Source organism: Loxodonta africana, chromosome 12, assembly GCF_030014295.1.
Source record: "Loxodonta africana isolate mLoxAfr1 chromosome 12, mLoxAfr1.hap2, whole genome shotgun sequence".
Classification (NCBI taxonomy): Eukaryota; Metazoa; Chordata; class Mammalia; order Proboscidea; family Elephantidae; genus Loxodonta; species Loxodonta africana.
Window position 1 is genome coordinate 26,717,678 of NC_087353.1, and position 21,199 is coordinate 26,738,876.

At 38.5% G+C, this 21,199-nt stretch overlaps 1 protein-coding gene across 9 annotated transcripts in view; it reads right to left on the reverse strand.

Annotated features, from left to right (window-relative positions):
- The window catches only part of NBAS (NBAS subunit of NRZ tethering complex), a 449,992-nt gene that overhangs the window by 177,475 nt on the left and 251,318 nt on the right, over positions 1-21,199 (reverse strand). For 8 of the 9 annotated variants that reach the window (XM_064295047.1, XM_064295045.1, XM_064295049.1 and 5 more), the window contains 3 exons: positions 14,861-15,028; positions 10,734-10,847; positions 10,092-10,212 (listed from right to left, as the gene is read on the reverse strand). In XM_064295047.1, coding sequence (XP_064151117.1) covers positions 10,092-10,212; positions 10,734-10,847; positions 14,861-15,028 — 403 coding nt within the window. The remainder of the gene's footprint in view (positions 1-10,091; positions 10,213-10,733; positions 10,848-14,860; positions 15,029-21,199) is intronic. The other variant, XM_064295042.1, reaches the window with a different exon arrangement.

Sequence of the window (21,199 nt, forward strand, 5' to 3'; positions counted from 1 at the left end):
ATATTAAATCAAACACTATGTAATCGTGTCATTTTCCAGCTTAAAAAAAAACAAAGACAAAAACAAACACACAGAAAACCTATTGGTTCCTCATCCCCTAAATGACCAAAGTTAAAACTCCTTATTTGGCACTCAAGGTCTTCATAAATCTGTGTCAACCTTAATTTGTGCTTTTAATTACCATTATTCCTGAGGAAGACCGTCAACGAGACAGATTGACACAGTGGCTGCAAAAATGGGTTCAAGCATAACAGCGATTGTGAGGATGCCACAGAACTGGGCAGTGTTTCGTTCTGTTATATGCAGGGTCACTATGGGTCAAAACCAATTCCACAGAACCTAGCAACAACAACAACAGTTTCTGGTCTATACATCAGCCAAATTAGTCTCACAATGAACTTACTTATGTTACAAACACTCTGTCATTGCATACCTTTATATCCTAATAATTATGATGATAAATTAATTTTATTATAAAAATATCCATAATTTTTGAAATGTCTACTCTGATGAGCCAGAAATGAGGTAGATGTTTGTCATGAACATCTAAGTGTCAAAAAAATCTTCCAAGAGAGCTACTGTTATCTCAGTTTTACGTAGGCTCAGAAAGGCAGTTAGTCCGCAAAGAAAGGATATAGAACCAAAATATGATAGGAATCTTTCCCTTAAACATCAGGCTATTGACAATCTTCTGTTATCACAAGCAGTGCTGCATGAACATATGCCATGTCTTAATATGAGTGAACACATTCATAAGATAAATGCCTAGAAGCAGGATTACTAGGTCAAACAATACATTCAACTGTAATTTTCATAGCTATTGCAAAATTGCCATGTTTTATGTTTTTTTTTTTTTACTTTTCTTCAATGGCTTTTATTTCATTGCAAATATAGTTTGTATCTATAAAGATTTATAATATTTTTGTAACACGGTTTTTAATAATTTTTATTGTGCTTTAAGTGAAACTTTACAAATCAAGTCAGTCTCTCACATATAAACTTATATACATCTTACTCCATACTCCCGTTTACTCTCCTCCTAATGAGTCAGCCTGCTCCCTCCTTCCAGTCTCTCCTTTCATGACTATTTTGCCAGTTTCTAACCCCCTCTATCCTCCCATCTCCCCTCCAGGCAGGAGATGCCAACACAGTCTCAAGTGTCCACCTGATGCAAGCAGCTCACTCCTTATCAGCATCTCTCTCCAACCCATTGTCCAGTTCAATCCACGTCTGACCAGTTGGCTTCAGGAATGGTTCCTGTCCTGGGCCAACAGGAGGGTTTGGGGACCATGACCACCGGGGTCCTTCTAGTCTCAGTCAGACCATTAAGTCTGGTCTTTTTATGAGAATTTGGGGTCTGCAACCCACTGTTCTCCTGCTCCCTCAGGGGTTCTCTGTTGTGTTCCCTGTTAGGGCAGTCATCGGTTGTGGCTGGGCACCATCTAGTTCTTCTGGTCTCACGATGATGTAGTCTCTAGTTCATGTAGCCCTTTCTGTCTCTTGGGCTCATAATTACCTTGTGCCCTTGGTGTTCTTCATTCTCCTTCGGTCCAGGTGGGTTGAGACTCATTGATGCATCTTAGATGGCTGCTTGCTAGCGTTTAAGATCCCAGACACCACACTTCAAAGTGGGATGCAGAATGTTTTCTTAATAGATTTTATTTTGCCAATTGACTCAGATGACCCCTGAACCCACAGTCCCCAAACCCCTGCCCCTGCTTTGCTGACCTTCGAAGCATTAAATTTATTCAGGAAATTGCTTTGCTTTTGGTTTAGTCCAAATGTGCTGATCTCCCCTGTATTGTGTGCTGTCTTTCCCTTCACCTAAAGTAGTTCTTATCTAATACCTAATCAGTAAATAGCCCTCTCCCACCGTTCCTCCCTCCCCACTCTTGTAACCACAAAAGAATGTGTTCTCAATTTAAAGTATTTCTCAAGATCTTATAATAGTGGTTTTATACAATATTTGTCTTTTTGCAACTGACTAATTTCACTCGGCATAATGCTTTCCAGGTTCCTCCATGTTATGAAATGTTTCACAAATTCCTCACTGTGCCTTACCGATGCGTAGTATTCCATTGTGCGAATATACCATAATTTATTTATCCATTCATCCGTTGATAGGCACCTTAGTTGCTTCCATCTTTTTGCTATTGTAAACAGTGCTGCAAAAAACATGGGTGTGTATATATCTGTTTGTGTAAAGGCTCTTATTTCTCTAGGATATATTCCAAGGAGTGGGATTGCTGGATCATATGGTAGTTCTATTTCTAGCTTTTTAAGGAAGCACTAAATTGAGTTCCAAAGTGGTTGTACCATTTTACATTCCCACCAGCAGTGTATAAGTGTTCCAATCACTCCACAGCCTCTCCAACATTTATTATTTTGTGTTTTTTGGATTAATACCAGCCTTGTTGGAGTGAGATGAAATCTCATTGTAGTTTTGATCTGCATTTCTCTAATGGCTAATGATTGTGAACTTTTTCTCATTTATCTGTTAGCTACCTGAATGTCTTCTTTAGTGAAGTGTCTATTCATATGTTTTGCCCATTTTTTAATTGGGTTATTTGTCTTTTTGCAGTTGAGTTTTTGCAGTGCCATGTAGATTTTAGAGATCAGGCACTGATCAGAAGTGTCATAGCTAAAAACTTTTTCCCAGTCTGTAGGGAGTGTTTTTACTCTTTTGGTGAAGTCTTTGGATGAGCATAGGTGTTTGATTTTTAGGAGCTCCCAGTTATCTGTTTTTCTTCTACATTCTTTATAATGTTTTGTATATTTTTATGCCACATATTAGGGCTCCTAACATTGTCCCTATTTTTTCTTCCATGATCTTTATCGTTTTAGATTTTATATTTAGGTCTTTGATCCATTTGGAGTTAGTTTTTGTGCATGGTGTGAGGTATGGGTCTTGTTTCATTTTTTTGCAGATGGATATCCAGTTATGCCAGCATCATTTGTTAAAAAGACTATCTTTTCCCCAATTAACTGACACTGGGCCTTTGTCAAATATCAGCTGCTCGTATGTGGATGGATTTCTATTTGGATTCTCAATTCTGTTCCATTCGTCTGCGTGTCTGTTTTTGTGCCAGTACCAGGCTGTTTTGACTACTGTGGCTATACAATATGTTCTAAAATCAGGTAGAGTGAGGCCTCCCATTTTGTTCTTCTTTTTCGGTAATGCTTTACTTATCCGGGGCTTCTTTCCCTTCCATATGAAGTTGGTGATTTGTTTCTCCATCACATTAAAAAATGTCGTTGGAATTTGGATCGGAAGTGCATTGTATATATAGATGGCTTTTGGTAGAAGAGACATTTTTACAATGCTAAGTCTTCCTATCCCTGAGCAAGGTATGTTTTTCCAGCCATGCGTTTTTTAAATCCCCACTTTAACCCTAGTCCTTACATTTCCATCATAATTGCTGTTTAGCTGGAGTAATTCTCCCACTTGAAGATCCATTTGGTCCATTTCCCTAGAGGCTTCTTGAGGTCTATTTCAACCTCCCAAGATGAAGGAAACCTTTTAAAGTTGGGGAAAGTCCCAAATTCCCGTCAAAGGTAAGTCTTTATTCATATAAGCTGACTACTCAAAAATTAATCCAAAGTAAAAGGCACTATGGCTTTCGATATCCCCTTTCAGGGAAAGTATGGCTCAGACTTTAGTCCCACTGTCACCTGATGAAACCAGTGAAATCCAGACTACTAACTGTACTTTAATTCTTCTATGATTGCTTTCTTTTATTGGAGCAACCCTCCGGCAGATGAAAACTAGAAACTCTGAATAAAAATAACTCTGAATAAAACTTAAGCTAAAAACTCTGAATAAAAATATAAAAAGCAAACATCAGAAGCCACTGCAGACTACCAAAAAAAGACAAAAACTGGAGTGTAGTTGTCATTTGGAAGAATGAATGGCACTGGTGAGATTCCCATTTTCACAGCTTTTGTACTGAGGTAGGGCCCTGTCTGTTCCACAATGGCCAGAAAAAACTCAAGAGAAAAAACCTGCGGTCTTCAATATCGCAGAAAAAAACAAACAAACAAACATGAGAGCTGGAAAGTAAGGAAGCTCTGCCAGTGTCTTATAAAACTAAGCAAACAAAGAATCTCCGACGCAGCAATTTCACTCTTAGACTCTACCAAAGAGAAATAAAAACTGACGTCCACAAAAAGACTTGTGGAAAAGAGTTCATAGCGGACGTGTCACAGTAGCCATAAGCTGGGAACCCTGGTGTCCCTTAACAAGAGAACGGATAAATAAAATGTGCTGTATGATACAACTGAATACTACTCATTAATAACTAAAAAAAAAAACTAACAACACATGGAATATACGAATCTCAAAGCTTCCACTTTAAATTTTGTGCAAGAGAATACATATTGCATGACTCCATTTAATTAAGTTCTAGAATAGTCAAAACTAAATCTGCAGTGGGGAAAAAAAAATCAATACTGATTGCCTTCCAGGAAGTATAAGGGGGATGTTTACTGGGAAGAAGTATAAACTTTCTGGGATAATGATAACGTCTGCATCTTAACAGGAGTCAGGGTTACACAGGGGTTGCATTTATCAGAAGGGATCCAGTGGTATACTGAGATTTTTGCATTTCATTGTATGTAAATTTTACATCATAAAAAAGTAACAAATACTAACTGCAGTTAAAGTTATGCATAGTGCAGTGTTCAGGGATGTCTGCTACTACCCTACTTTGAAATGTGTCAAAAAATAAATTTGGTAGCTACAGGGACGGACAGATATATTACAGCAAGTTTAGTAAAAAGTTAACAGTAGAAACTAGGTGGAGGAGATACAGGGCTATACTACAGAATTTTTTTTTCAACTTTTCTGTGTATTTGAAAAATTTCTTGATAAAACATTGGGTGAAAAAAACAGAAAAAAAAAAAACCTTTCTGATAACTGTGTCAAATACTCATGCTGCCTGTCAGTTATTTATTCCCCAAAGCAAGCTCCGGGATAGGTACTTCTGGACAAATAGACCTCCTCTCTAGCACTGCAGCCAGTTGAGTTTCTGGCTCCAACAAGCCCATGACCTCCTGGCTGCTCCAAGACTGAAAGCATCACAGGCCTCAAGTATACTACCATCCCATATCTTCCCCTGGTTGAAAAGGAAAAGGATCGTGCCCCTGCCCTAATCCTTAACAGAATTTGTTGTTGGAAGTTATCTCATGCCACCTTTTTCTCCCACTCAAGGATCACAGTTTGTTTATCTCTACAATGCCAGGGTCTATCCCAGAGCCCTTCTAACAACTCTATTGTTAAAGGAAACCGATGGGGGAGAATCAATCCCCATTCCACCTCTTGCCATCAGATCTTTTTCAGTAGCCCTCACAGAGATTAAAGGATTCTTGCAAAGTAGAAATCAAACTCCACACAGGAAGCTTCTGGATCTTTGAATTTACAAACCATGTAATGTAATTTGACAAAATTATCATAGAGGAGATGAGAGAGACAGACCAAAAACGGTTTCACAGAGACCCATCAGATGTCACGCTGGCTGCAGACTGAGTCATAGTGACTTTAAACCAAAAACCCACTGCCATTGAGTTGATTCCGACTCATAGCGACCCTATGGGGCAGAACAGAACTGCCCCATAGGGTTTCCAAGGCTGTAATCTTTACAGAAGCAGACTGCCACATCTTTCTTCAGTGGAGCTGCTGGTGGGCTCCATCCAGGGATCTTTCTGTTAGCGGGTGAGTGCTTAACCACTTCACCACGAGGGATCTTTACCGTTTAAGATACATTAAACAAACAAACGAAAAAACCCTGCCTTACGTTTAGCAATGTGTATGAATTTAATTTGCAATGCTGGTTCTCAAAGCCTGAATACAATGCATTTTCTAAACAAGTTTACACAGTCAAAATCAGATGAAATCTATGCCTAAGCTTCCAAGCACTAATTCTGTGCAAAATAAGGGCCTCTGGAAGCACTCTATCATAAATTTAATTCCGGAACTAAATTCACAGAGGAAAGCTGCCCATGTTATTGATTTGGAAATCATTAGCCATTAAATCATTCATTTAGCTAAATAAATAATGATCAATTTTCTTCAGCTAGTCTCCATAAAAATCTTTTCATCAATTTTATTAAAAAATTTTAAAGAGTCTGATCATGTTGGGAAGTTTAATTTGCATTACGACCTACTTCTGAAGCAAAGTTAACGTGCACATTTTTAACATGATTTTTAATTTGGGTCATTTAGCCTGTCAGTCTTCAATTTTGAGACGTTTCTGACTAGTACTTTATATTATAAAATACCTAAAGATATCTATTTCAGATATATTAGCATTACCGAAAGGTAGCAAATATGATAGTGTATTTTATGTGGAAATACTTTATAATTATAAATTCAAATGTTAGAAACATCTCTAAATTTAAAAAAATTCCTTTCTTAATATACATAGTAAAACCCCAAAACCAAACCCATTGCTCTCGAGTTGATTCCAACTCATAGCAATAGTGTTCCAAAAATTAAAGAATTTAAAAATAATATTTGAAATTATTTTTAAATTCTTTAATGGGTTTATATTCTTTCCCTTGGCGGAATATTAATATCTGATTGTCAGAAAAGGCAATTCGAAGAAACACTTGGACAGAGAGAAAACCCCTATGGCTCCCTTTAAAGTCTCACAGACACTACAAAGGATGATATACATACTTCTGCAACCCCCAAGTTGCAGAAAAAGTTTTAGAAAATAGATATGGCATTCAGGGTTTGTTTTTCAAATTGAAGAAACCAGATGTAGGCTTAAAAAGTACACCTAACTTTCTCCAACTGCCAGGTAAGAAAGTGTCTCACAGTTTGAAGAATGGATCCTGATGGCTGGGGAAAATCTAATAGCATCAGGGAAACGTTCCAAAGGGCGTTAATCATGGTTTCACAACAGAATCGCCTAAGGAACTCTAAAAAAATATTTGATACTTGTCCCACTCTAGAGATTCTGAAATAAGTGGTCTGCAACGGAGCTCATGCTTCTGTATTTCTTAAAAATGGCCTACTTGATTCTACCTATGGACCACAACAGTCTGATCACGGACACGGCGCAGGATTGGGCTGTGATCTGTTCCATTGTGCACAGGGTCACCATGAGTCTGGGGCCAACTGCACAGCAGCCAACAACATCAACAATAACATGATTGTAACATGTAACCAGGATGGAAACTACTAAGTTAGGCCTGAAAACAAGGTGAAATCTTAGTTGAATTGACCTAAGTGCAAGGTAAGAAGCCCTGGTGGTGTAAGTAGTTAAGTGCTCGTTTGGATGCTAACCTAAAGGTTGGCAGTTCAAACCTACCAGCCACTCTGTGAGAGAAAGATGTAGCTGTCTGCTTCTGTTAAGACCTATAGCCTTGGAAGCCTTATGGGACTGTTCTACTCTGTCCTATGGGATTGCCAGGAGTCAGAATCGACTCAAGAGCAACAGGTTAAGTACAAGTTGGTAGCAAGGAAGGTAATGCAGGCCAGGATTAGTCTGAGCAAAGGTGCAAAAGGGGGACCTCCGCCATGATGTAATTAGAGAGCAACAGTCCTGTGAAGGAACACACAAGCTGTTATGCCCATTTTACTGATATGGAAACTGAATTAAAGAAAAAACTGAATAATAGTCTTCTGCTTGAAATCTCTACAGCTTTCAGTAGACGGTTCAAAGGATTTAACTTGGCACACAAGCCTTGTATTTCTTCCTCTGCCTACATTTGCCCCATTTCCTCACTCCTCACTAGTTATAATTCACAAATTCCTGAAAAATCATGATGTTTTATCTTCATTGCTACCGTGAATTTTATGCCTTCTTGTTAACATATGTCCATTCTTCTTCTCCTGATTCACCTTTCTCCTAACTTCCCTGTTTTCTTCATCTAGATAACTCTTATTCGTTCTTCAAAACCCAGGTCAAACTCCAGCTCCAGAAACTCTACTCACACCACCTTTTCACTCAGCTTGCACTGACTCTCGCGTTTGCCTATCACAGCCCTTGTGACATGCAAATTTGTCTGTCTCACCATCTTGACTGTAAGCCCTTTGGAGATAGGGACCATGTCTTCTTCAACTTTATATTCTAAGTTCCTAGCATGGTACCTAGCTCACAGGTGCTCGGTGGCCATCCCTTCAATGAATAATGTACACAGGGTTATACAGGGAACTGGAGGGAGATCCGTTGATTCACTATCAAGTAATGCTTCCCTTACTTCACACAGCTCCTCAAGAAAACCAGGCAACTTGCTTTATTTTTCAAGATCATTTTGATGCTTTTTCTAAGTAAAGATGGTCAAGTACTCTAGGGACCTAAGAAATGGGAGGCCTCAATAGGGCCTGATGATCAAGTACTCTCTACCTCTCTTCAAAAGCAACTCTGGAAACATCAAAAACCTTAATAAGCTGTGGAAATTAGTTTGAAAGGGTTTACTCTGAGATGGCATCCATCTTTCAGACTTTTACCACATAGTTCCTTTAGTTTACCTTTTTATGAATTCCTATATTGGAGATATTCATATTTACATATGCGTACCTTCCAAACCCAAAAACCCACTGCCGTCGAGCTGATTCCAACTCATAGTGACCCTACAGGATAGAGTAGGACTGCCCCATAGAGTTTCCAAGGAGTGCCTGGCAGATTCGAACTGCCGACCTTTTGGTTAGCAGCCACAGCACTTAACCACTACGTCACCAAGGTTTCCATACCTTCCAAGGTAAATAATAAAGGAAAATGTTATATGACCTAATTTTTGCAAACTTCCTGGTTGTTAACTCGACCCATTATTATGTCAATCAACAGGTAATGCTTCCACATCTACCCCAATGTTTTCTTTAAGGTCTCAGGTTCTACCTGTACAAACTACCTTGATAATCATAATCTAATGCATAGGTAACTGATATTATATTAAAATTGAAAAAGTAATAAAAAAATTGAAAGGGGGAGCAACAATGCAACTGTACTCTTTATAAATACTCAGTATCAATTGTAAGATGTACACGAATTCAACAACACCTTTCTGGAGAGAAAATAAATGTATACATCAACTGTGAGATATACTGATTTCAGAAATGATTAAGATGTAAAAAAGCATGCATCTCAGAAATGAAGAAAAACTTAACGGCCACTGAAGAGGCCCTGTAGAGAGCATGGAGAGGTGGTAATTGCCTCCCCTCTTCTCAACTGCAAATAAGCATTAATTGAAAGAAAAAATATCTAAAAATAATTTAGAGCATCAGAAAAAAATGGTAATTCTATTCCCAGTACATATTTTCCCTTTCTTTTCCACAATAGAACTCGACTTCTATTCCAGAGAGCAATGTGCTCAGATGAAAGACGGCGTAGTCCAGGCTTACTGGCAGTTAAGGGAGGCCAATAATATTTAAGTAAAATTATGGATAAGACTTCCAATAAAGCTGTTTTTCCCTCCCTCCTTTTACTTCTTAATGATGCCTGGAATATAGACAAAATAACTAGAGCTTTAGCAGCCTTTGAATTTTGAGAAATTTACTAATGATAGTAGAGCAGACAGAGATCTGAAAGGAAGCAGTCAAGGAAACCACACTGAAACTTTAAAAAAAAAAAAAGTAATGGGGCCAAAGAAAAAGATAGTGCAAACGATAAGCTGTCTTTGCTAAACTTGCATACGTTGACTTCTTTTCAAAAAATTCTACACTGAAAGATATGCCACCATGAAGAAAATTTTTAAGATGCACTATGCATCTATGTTCTGTGATTTAAATACTTATGTTCTTATTAAACCTATAAAAGCAGGAAAGAAATGAATACATATTGAACACTTTACTCTGTATCATTCACTGAAAATCACTTTACATGATTATCAACATAAGCACAAGAATTTTATATTATTTATCCTTTTAATGCCTCAGTATTAGTAAATATCCTGAAAATAGTACGTACTCAATACATTTTTTTTTTTTTTTTAATGAATGAACAAACAAATGATGGATGGTATTAAGTGATTCAAAATGATGGAAAGTACCCGCCCCTCCCCCCACTCTTATTCATTCATACTTGCTTACTTATTGTTCTCCTAATACCGGTCACACACTGTCAAGGAACTAGACCCTGCTTTCTCACCTTCTGTTGTTGGAAATGCTTCTGCTTCAGTTTTTGTCTCTGCCAGTTTTCCGGTTCTCAGCAATACTTCTGCAAAGCTTTCTATTGGTATATGCTGATTGGTGTCATAGGTTCCTTCAGACTAGACAAAAGAGGCAGTTACACCATTTAGTAGGGTGGTGAACATATATTCAATTTTTTTTCTATGAACATATATTAAAAAACACCATTTTCTGTCTTCTGGTAACCTGAATAACCTCTTACTACTAAATTGGAGCCTTGGTGGCACAGTGCTTAAGAGCTTAGCAGCTAACCAAAAGGTCAGTAGTTTGAATCCATCAGCTGCTCCTTGAAAACCCAGTGGGGCAGTTCTACTCTGTCCTACAGGGTCACTATGAGTCAGAATCAACTCAATGGCAACAGGTTTTATTACTAAAGTATATTATTTTACATAAAACTTTAAATACATTTTAATCTCATGAAATGTCATAATAAATGTGAAACAAATGACAGAAAACCAATGCATAAAACAAACAAGACCCAAGAAAAAAAAGTACATTTTCGGTAAATTTCCTGTTTGTTTTATTTGTTTGTTTGTTTGTTTATTTAAATGCTCACAACAGCATAACAGTTTAATCTTATGCTTAGGCACACTGTCCTTACCTCAGTGACAAAAGGATTAGAGATAACAGATTCATAAAATGGGTGACAGCCTTGTTTTTCTAGATCTTCATTGGCTACATTTCCAATTTGAGACGCATCACCAAATTCTTGCCCCTAAATAGAGTGAAGTGAAGAACATTGAATAAAGGAAAATTGAGAAAGACAGAGAGAGAGGCTAATTTCTGGAGACACTGAATAGCTTTCTGTGAACTAAGGAGAGTGTCAGAGTGACACAGATACCCAGCAGAGAATGTAAGGCTAAGAGCTACATTCAGAGAATAGCACTTGAACCCCACCCTGCAGGGCCTTGTGGTTTTCCCAGTCACTCTGACATCAATGAATCAGGAACACTGCATCAATCGGTGTCATACGCATGGCCACTTCTCTATACAGCAGTCAGGGTAATCATTCTAAACATCATTTTGTACATGCTGCCTCCCTGCTCAAAAAAGCCTTTAGTAGCTTTGAACAATGCAAACAGCCAACAGCATAAAATCTAAACGATGTGGTATAACATTTAAGGTGTTCCACAATCTGGCCCCAAATGTGTTTTAAAACGTTATCTTCTGCTGTTCTTATTCACAGACATGACTACCTGGTTAGATCCTACTTGTCCTTCCAGGCCCAGCTCAGGCCTCACCTGCTGAAACCTTAACAGATCCAGGCAAGACCAAGGCAACGTGACTGGGCCCCTTTCATTATTCCCACCTCCTCCACAACTATCACCTGTGACAATGTTGAATTTTACCTGACCGCTGTGATCCTGGAAAACAGCACAGACTAGGAAATACTTCTCCCTGCCCCCGCCTCACCCCACCCTTTGTATTCGGAAAAATGACTTACTGCACAGAATCACCCTTTACCACATCACTTAGATAAGACAGACGGATGCTGTACGGGCAAATACAGTTCAAAAAAGAAAAAGTTTTCCCTGGTGCAAAAAGGGAAAGATCTCCTGATTCCTTTTCTCAGAGCATTTATTTTAGAAAACTTGTAAATTTTTTCTCTGTGCCTTTCAAAATGTGTATCAAAAAAAAAAAAAAAATTGCTGTTAAATCGATTCCAACTCATAGTGATCCTAAAGGACAGAGCAGAACTGCCCATAGGGTTTCCAAGGCTGTAAATGTTTATGGAAGCAGACTGCCACATCTTTCTCCTGGACAGCCGCTGGTGGGTTCGAACTGCCAACCTCTGGGTTAGCAGCTGAAGGCACTTAACCACTGAAACACCAGGGCTCCTTTTGAAATGTATGTATATAAATCCTAAATAAATCCCTTGACAGTTTTCCAACCCAAGAATGTTTCCTCAAGAACCTGGGAGCCTTCTCATTGAAATGCAATCATTAGGGAAGATAGCACCCTTTTCTCAGGTTCTGCAGGAGGGCAGGAGGTTAACTTCAGCTGGCACCTTGCTCCAAGCTGCAAAACCATCTCCTGTCAATAAGATGTGAGAAGTTTATTTTTCCCTTGGATAAAGTAAATTAGGAAAGACACCTGTTTCCTGATGTCCCAATTACCAGGTGAACGTAGGATGAACTATGTGTGATAAATGGTGCTGTCAAGTCCTCTTAAGGACTAGCTATTGCCTATCTTGAGACCATATATGAGACAGGTTATGACCAAAAAAACCAAAAAAAAAAAAAAAACAAACCCAGTGCCACTGAGTTGATTCCGACTCATAGAGACCCTATAGGACAGAGTAGAACTGCCCTATAGAGTTTCCAAGGAACGCCTGGCGGATTCAAACTGCTGACCCTTTGGTTAGCAGCTGTAGTACTTAACCACTATGCCACCAAGGTTATGACCAAGATGGCCTTAATGTTTCCCTAGACTTCATTAAACTTTAGACAGGCTTCTTCCTGCCTCATCTCCTCCCCTCTCCCTATTCTTACAGGATCCAGGTAACCTAATCACAGCAAAAGAAAGGATCTCAAGCCAAACAGCCCTAATTGCTAACTTAATAAATCACTCACCCTTTCCACTGATCGATCCCCGCCAAGAGCCTCCAGTAATGTGCCATTAGTCTATCCTAGCCCTTAAAAGCCCTGCTGCCCTTTGTTTCAATGGAGCTGAGTTCGTATTTAGTTCTGGTCTTTCTCCCCTATTACAGTATTATTTGAATAAAGTCATTCTCGCCTGTTTAACATTGTCCAATGCAACTTATCTTTGACACCCACACGAATGCCTTTAAGACTTGTTATCAGCATTCCTCATTGGCAAGTACTTTAGTATCCCTAGTGTGGTTAATTATCTTTATGTTTTGCTCTTTACAAATAGATTCTAAAGCTCCTTACTAGGACAGCAAGTAAAACACATTCACCCATTCCTCCAAAGTTTACTGGGCACTTATTTTATGCCAACCACAGTCTGGTAAAACGATGAATTCACTCCAGATGATGATAAAAATTTCAGTCTATATTTATTAAAACTATATATTAGGCATGGAAACCCTGGTGGTGTAGTGGTTAAGAGCTACAGCTGCTAATCAAAAGGTCGGCAGTTTGAATCCATCTGGTACTCTCTGGAAACCCCATGGGGCAGTTCTACTCTGTCCTATGGGGTTGCTATGAGTCAGAATTGACTCAACAGTGAGGGGTTTATATATTAGGGATGGTGTTGAACACTTTAAAACATAAACCCTTAAACACTTCAAAGTCCAACAGGTGAAACATTAAAGTAACTATAATCCAGTGTGATATATACAGCAATAAGAGATATATGGACTTACCCCAAAGATAAACATACAGCATCTCAGTAAGTGACATCATCATCTACCAAGTGTTTGGGCCATCACCCTTGGTTCTCCCCTTTCATTCTCCCCTTTCACTCATTCATAGCCCACATCCAGATCAGAAGCAGATCCACAAAATATACCCCTAAACCAACCACTTCCCACTTCCTTCACTGCTATTACTCTAGTCCAAACCACCATCATCTCTCACCTGGAGGACTGTAATAGAGATCTGTCTCTTTGCTTCTACTACTGACCGCCTACCGTCAGCTCTCCACAGAACAGTTCATCTCATTAAAGGTAAAGTCAGATCACACAACTGTACTGCCTAAAATTCTCCAACAGCTGTCCATCTTACTCAGAATAAAATATGCAGTTCTTTTCACAGTCTATAAGGTTTTATATGGTCTCTCGACCACCTCTATGATCTCATCACCTCCCATTCTCCCCATTGCTCACTCTGCTCCTACCACATTGGCCACCTTTGTGTTCTACAAAGATGTCAGGCATGTTTCCTCCACAGGGGCTTTGTACTTGCTCTACTTGTCTCAATCAGGTTTCGGCTCAAAACAACTTCTCTGAGAAACATTACTTCCCTATCTAAAAAGAATTTTACTCTCCCAGTAGCATTCCTTATTCCCTTACCTTGCTTAAGTTATCTTCATAATATTCATTACCACCTGCCATTACATTACATAAATATGCTGTTTGTTTCTCCCACTGAAATATAAATTTCACAGGGGAAGAAAATGAGACTAAAGCATTCCTGTAGTGACTAACATGGTATTTACACAAAGAAAATGCCTGGTAAGCACTTAATGAATGAATGAAAACAACACTCAATGAATATTTGGGATGAACTGGTAAAAAGACCTATGTTTCTTTTTCCTCTTAGTTGCTTATTGTTAGCACTAATGGATTTCAGCGTGAGAATACAGAGAAGACAGCAAGGGAGCAATGGGTTGAAATGTCAAAGAAAGCAAAACTCACTCTACTGCCTGTCCTGACCTCTGCTTCCAAAATGGAAGAATGAATCTGTTAAACTGTTCTCTTTGCTCAGACCCCCCAAACTGGCTCCCAGCACTCTTCCTGGACTACTGGCCTATAAAAGTACAGCAAAAGCGAGTAAGCATCAATAAAATCATTTTCCTTTTTGTCTCACCAATTTTTTAACTCTGACATGTAAACCAAATCTTACCTAAACTGGGAGTATGTTACATTACATAAAATGGACTAATCATTTCCTATCTGATGGGAGGCAAAGAGTACTCAAGAGATTATTTCAATAATCTAGAAAAAATGTGACAATAGTGAAAACAATTGAAGAGCACTGCTGCCGATATAAACCATACAACTGATTTAAAAAAATAAAAAGCAGTAGCAGCAGTATTGCCTACCTGAAGGGGTCGAAGGTAAGTTAAAGACTTCTTCCACCACTGTCCATCACTGACAGCTTGCAGCACAGCCTTGGTAGTAGTCGTGGTACTGGAAAGAACTTTCATGGTGGTAGCAGTGGTCCAGTGTAACAGGTCAGAAGACTTGGTGCCTGGAACATTTACTTCATCCTATGATTGAAAAAAAAAAAAATGGCAAAAATGAGTCAAAAATGTACATGGTCTTAAAAACAGAGCACAGAGTGACAAATGACTCTTTTAAAATATGTCTTTATATATGAAGATACACAAATATAAAAATCCACCTTTGTCAGTAACAAAAAACGTGAAAGGAAATACTATTTTGTTCCAAATATTTTATCAAATAAAATTTTTTGAATTCAATAACTAATTTTATCCTAACTTTTTCAAGAAATGAGATACCTTCTAAAATAAAGCACACTTCTAATTCAGGACCTACAAAGATGGCGGTCAAAAACAGTGGGCTTCCACCTCCAGTCTATTGAAGAGAGACTGTTAAAACAGATGGAGATTAGGGGACAAGCTTTGGGGAAGAGCACACTCAGGTAAGTCTCTGTTCCACACCCCCCTGGCCCCCAGTAGCCTCATGCCTAATGGCAACACTCAGATATGAGCTTGAGAGACGCAGTGTACTGAAGCCTGACACATATTTGAAAAATCCAAAGTCTAATCAGCTGCTACCAACAGAAGACGGAAAGGCAGCTGCTTTGAGATTGGCCCATGTAATAAGAGTCTTTTGGGACAGAGGATGCACGAGTGTTTCCCATGGACTGAATCTGGGCCTGTGAGGAAAGGCCAGAAAGGGACTGACTGAGGTTCTGTCCAAGAGAGCCACACGAGGGGCCAGGAAACTCAGGAGAAAGAAAGCAAAAGTACAACCACTGGAAATCTAGGGCCGAAGCAGCAGTCCTAAACGGCTCACCCAAGGGAACTGAAAACAAGGGATCCCCAGCAACAGGAGAAGGGAACTAGGAAAAGAAAAAATCACTTATTAGAAAAAAAAAAAAAAGTATTAAACACCTACTAAGTTTTTTAAGCTCACAGCAGGAGCCCTGGTGGCACAGTGGTTAAGTGCTCGGCTGCTAACCAAAAGGTTGGCAGTTCAAACTCACCAGCCACTCCATGGGAGAGATGTGGCAGTCTGCTTCCGTGAAAATCACAGCCTTGGAAACCCTATGGGGGCAGTTCTACTCTGTCCTATAGGGTCGCTATGAATGGGAATTGGCTTGATAGCAATGGGTTTGTTTTTTTTAAGTTGGCAGCACACAGGCTCTAGATAACTGAAATCTTACTGGACCATGTGAATTCTGAGTTTTCAGTACCAGAGTTAGGCACATATGTTTAAAGAATATCAACAAAATGACAGCAAGAACTATCTCTGGTAGGAAGAGTTATACAGATGATTTTACTTGTTATCCTTTTAACTCTTGAATTTTACAATTTTCTTAAGTAAACATATGTTGCCCTGAGAATGAGAAAATGTTTCTTAAAAAAGGTCTGGTTTTGCTACTTTCTCACATACTCAGAATCATGTCACCTTTTCATTCCCTATAATATTCTGCCACAGTCACAAAGACAACATAATTATCTTCACTTTCCAAACAAAAATTTAGAGAGAAGTAACTAAGATAATCATTGAGGGTTGTCTATGTGTTTAGCACTATAAGGAATACAGGAGGGAAATAAAAAATAGGTGACTTTCATCAAAGAATTTAGGACCCAGGTAGAGAGAGGCTTTTCAAATGTGAAACAAAGTACAATAAGTGCCAGAACAAAATTAAGGGGAATATTCTGTAGCATAAACTCTAAGTATCACAAATCCAATGGCTTAATCTAAAGGAGCCCTACCACTCTGTTGCATCATCCATTTTTACTGACTCCACAACACTTAACACAGTCTTAGATTTCCTTGCTCATCTGTTTAGTTGTTTGTTTTCTGCCCACCCACTTCTCTCTAGAATGTCAGCTCCCTGAGAACAAGAAGCTTGGCTCTTTTGTTCATGGTTGTTCCCCAGAATCACGAATGGTACCAATCACACTGCAGCACCTGAATAATGTTAAAAGGAAGAAAAGTGAAAAGACAAGACATAATGAGACTAAGAACTGAGAAAGTTTGGAATCCTCTAGGTTAAACCCCAAACCTACTTCTCTGGGGATATTTAGAGGTCCTTTACCATTTCCAGAGAATTGCTTAACATGGATAGATACTGTGATCTCTTCTATAACCTCTTTTGGGTCAGCAATGACTTGTGATAGTAAAAGCCATTCGTAATTCCATATGACGTGACGGCAATACAACAGGGAAGTCTCCTGTTCCATAGCAACAGTGATTAACAAGTTGGAACAACTTGGGATAGAATCTTCTCACATAAATTTTGGAAACACTACATATTTCACTTATTAAAACATGTGAATTTATATTTTTGAAAAAAAAATGTACAGGTCTCAGAATAATTTACTCAATAGTCACAGTTTATCGATTCCATGTTTTTCCAATTAGAGAGGCAAAGCCATTAATTTGACGGTGTTAGGGACCTTCGGGCCTATAAAAGAGAACTTACCAAGGGCGTCTCTTAGATTAGCCACAGGTCTTAAAAGGGTATTCCTTTCATAACTGTTATACAATGAGGTATTATGGATATTTTTAATATGATAGACACTACCACAAATTTTTTTCATTAGGAGATATGTTCAAGGAGGTATTATTTTACTAGGTTTTTAAACTATTTAACCTTTCCACTAGATATAGCATATTGCTCCTCCCTGAAACATTTAAAAAACAGTATTTGGGAAAGAAAAACTATCATAGTACATTAATTGATTAAACTTTCAGAAATATTTATAAAGCAAACAATGGTTTATTTTTTTTACCAATATAATAGCCCAACAATGCAATGCATGTGTTTCTTTGACAAAACATTTTAAGTATTTATTTAGATTAATTAAGAAAAAAAAACTATTCATCTTAACAATGCTACAGTGACCAGACAAAGGTAGGAAGGAGTCAATCTACCCTGAAATGTTAAAAAGCACTATTTTTCATCCAAACAAATGCATGATTAATAGTGTTTAAAAGGTTTATAATGTGGAACTCCTGCCAATCCTGAAGCAATCAGCTAAAAGTCTAATTCTCCATTTACTAATTTGAGAGATTACATGCTGAGAAAAACATCAATACATTAACAATTAGCAGTCTTTTAAATACAAATGACATTGACTACATCTGCTTCTGATCAAAGAAAAATACTACTTGTTCCGCAAAAGGGAAGTTCTTGATTCAGTGTCTACTTCTACTTTTTTCTTAGTATCTCAGTTACTTGAAAGACACAGTAAGACCCAGTCTTTCAATTTTAAAAGTCTTTTAGCCATTAATAGAAGGATGGCTTACTTTGGCTATTTGTCTATAACACATCATTCATTAATATATAAATAAAAATAAATAAATCATGTAATTACTCAATAATTACCATGACATCATCACAATACAAGTATAATCATGTGTTGTTTAATGTCCATGACATATTCTGTGAAATAGGATGTTATGTGATTGGACATTGTGGGAACACTGTATTATTTGCTGGGGCAAAGAACCTCTCTTTACAATTTACTATACCATTATATGCCTGGTAGAGCAATCGCTTTGTATATAAGAGACATGAGACACAAGTGTTGTTTACAGAAAGCTGTTGTTTGTTTACAGAGAGCTGTTGCATCCACTACGTCCTGTTATGTCCACTACGTTCCATTCTCCAATAGTGATTTCTGAACTCTTAAAACCTTATGGGACCATGGACTATATGTGTAAGGGGGAGGGGGAGAGCTTACACTCGGGAAGGAAAAGAGACAGGGGGTGGTGACATTCCTCAATATGATGGTCCATATAAGCCAAAGAAATAGTCCCTATAGGGGTCCCTAACTTGATAATTAAACAATAAGCCAAGGAAATCATCTCTATAGGGGTCCCTGACTTGGCTGTTAAACGTTAACAGGGAGAGGTAAGAGAAAAAGCATACAAAACCCTAAGAAAACAACTATCAGGGCTCTCAGACTCTCCGTCTGAGCAATCCACCTGACGCTCTCTGGTCAAGTGTACTTTCGCTATTAACCCTCTTTTTCTTAACTAATAAAGCCCCTTGCTTGTTTGAATTCTTTCTTACACCGAAGACAAGAACTGAGGCTGTATTCTCCGGTAACATATGCAGTCAGACGTTGCCGGAACAGACGTTATATGACACATGACCATACTTAGAACAAATGTAATGTTTTAGATCAACATGACGGTTACCATGTACAGCAGGCAGAATAAATGTCCCTCAAGGATGTCCACATCCTAATCCCAGGAATCTGTGACTGACACACTACACAGCAAAAGGGACTTTGTAGATGTTATTAATGGTATAGACCTTGAGATAGAGAGTTCTGAATTATCTAAGTGGAAACCATGGCATAGTGGTTAAGTGCTACGGCTGCTAACCAAAGGGTCAGCAGTTCGAATCTGCCAGGCCCTCTTTGGGAACTCTATGGGGCAGTTCTACTTTGTCCTATAGGGTCGCTATGAGTCGGAATCGACTTGATGGCATTGGGTTTTTTTTTTTTTTTTTTGGTCCAGTCTAATCACCTAAATCCTTAGAGCCGAGAACTTTTTCCAATTAGAGTCAGAGACAGCATCAGAGAGATGTGATGGAGGAAGAAGCAAGAGAGATTTGAAACACAAGAAGGACTCAATACCTCTTTGCTGGCTTTGACAACAGACAAAGGGAATCACAAGGCAAGAAATGTGAGAACTCTCTAGAAGCTAAGAACAATCCTCAGCTGACAACCAGCAAGGCAACAAGGACCTCAGTTCTATATCCACAATGGACTAAACTCTCCCAACAACCTGAATGAGCATGGAAGTTGATTTTCCTCTCACGCCTCCAGCAAAGAACAGAGCCCTGTCTATACCTTGGTTTCAGCCTTGTAAGACTCTAAGCACAGACCCAACCAAACCCACTAGATTTCTGACCTATGGGAACTATAATAAATTTTGCCTTGTTCTAAGCTACTAAGTTTGTGGTAACATCATGACAGCAACAGAAAACTAACACATCATATCAGGATACTTGACTTCTAGAAACACATTGTGAGTATTATCCCTACTTCTAAAGGGAAATGTTCTTAAGTTATATTAACCAATACTTACAATTTAACCAGTTTGCTACTGCTTAAAAACAAAAACTACAAAAAAAACGCAGCCACGGAGTATTTTGACTCATAGCAACCCCCACGTACAACAGAACAGAACACTGCCCAGTCCTGCGCTATCCTCACGATCACTGTTATATTTAAGCCCGCTGTTTCACCCACTGTGTCAATCCTTCTTGTTGAGGATCTTCCTCTTTTTTGCTGACCTCTACTTTACCAAGCATGATATCCTCTCCAGGGACTGATCCCTCCCGATAACATGTCCAAAGTATGTGATACATAGTCTCATCATCCTTGCTTCTAAGGAATGTTCTGGTTGTATTTCTTCCAAGACAGATCTGTTCATTCTTTTGCCACCGACTATGGGCGTTCTGAATATTTTCTACTACTCTGTGGATAGGAGCCCTGGTGACGCAGTGGTTAAGAGCTCAGGCTGCTAACCAAAAGGTCAGCAGTTTCAATCTACCAGGCGCTCCTTGGAAACCCTGTGGGTAGTTCTACTCTGTCCTGGGGGTTGCTATGAGTAGGAATCAACTCAATGGCAACTTTTTTTTTATACTCTGTGGATTACCTTTTCATTGTCTTAATAGTTAATGGTTAATAGTTCTTAATTTTAAGTTAGTCCAATTTATCAGGTTTTTTTTTTTTTAATTTTGTGATTAGCACTTTTGTTTGTATTCAGGAAATCTTTGCTTACTCCAAGGTCACGAAGATGTTCTCCTACGTTTTCCTTGAAAAAGTATTACCCCTCTTCTACGCACTCACAGTATTATATACATACTTTTAATGCATGAACTGTAATACATTAAAATGATTTTTTTGTTTGTTCATCTTCCCAACTAGACAGTGAGCTCTTCAAGGACAGAAACTATGGTTTTTCATTACTATATCCTCAGAGTATGTGAAAAGCTCTATTCACGGTTTGGATTTGTAGATACATGCAAGGATATCGTTTTGCTGCACAATGTAAACGTTTGAAGATACATTTTTCAAAAGCCTCACGTTGTATCTACAGCAGCTAAGTGCTATTCACAGAGGACTTCACGTCCCGTTTTCATTTTGGATTCGTCTCTAGAATTTCGAGAGGGCGTAACTGGTGATTATTTTGGTGCAGTGAATACCATTACCAAAAGTTTT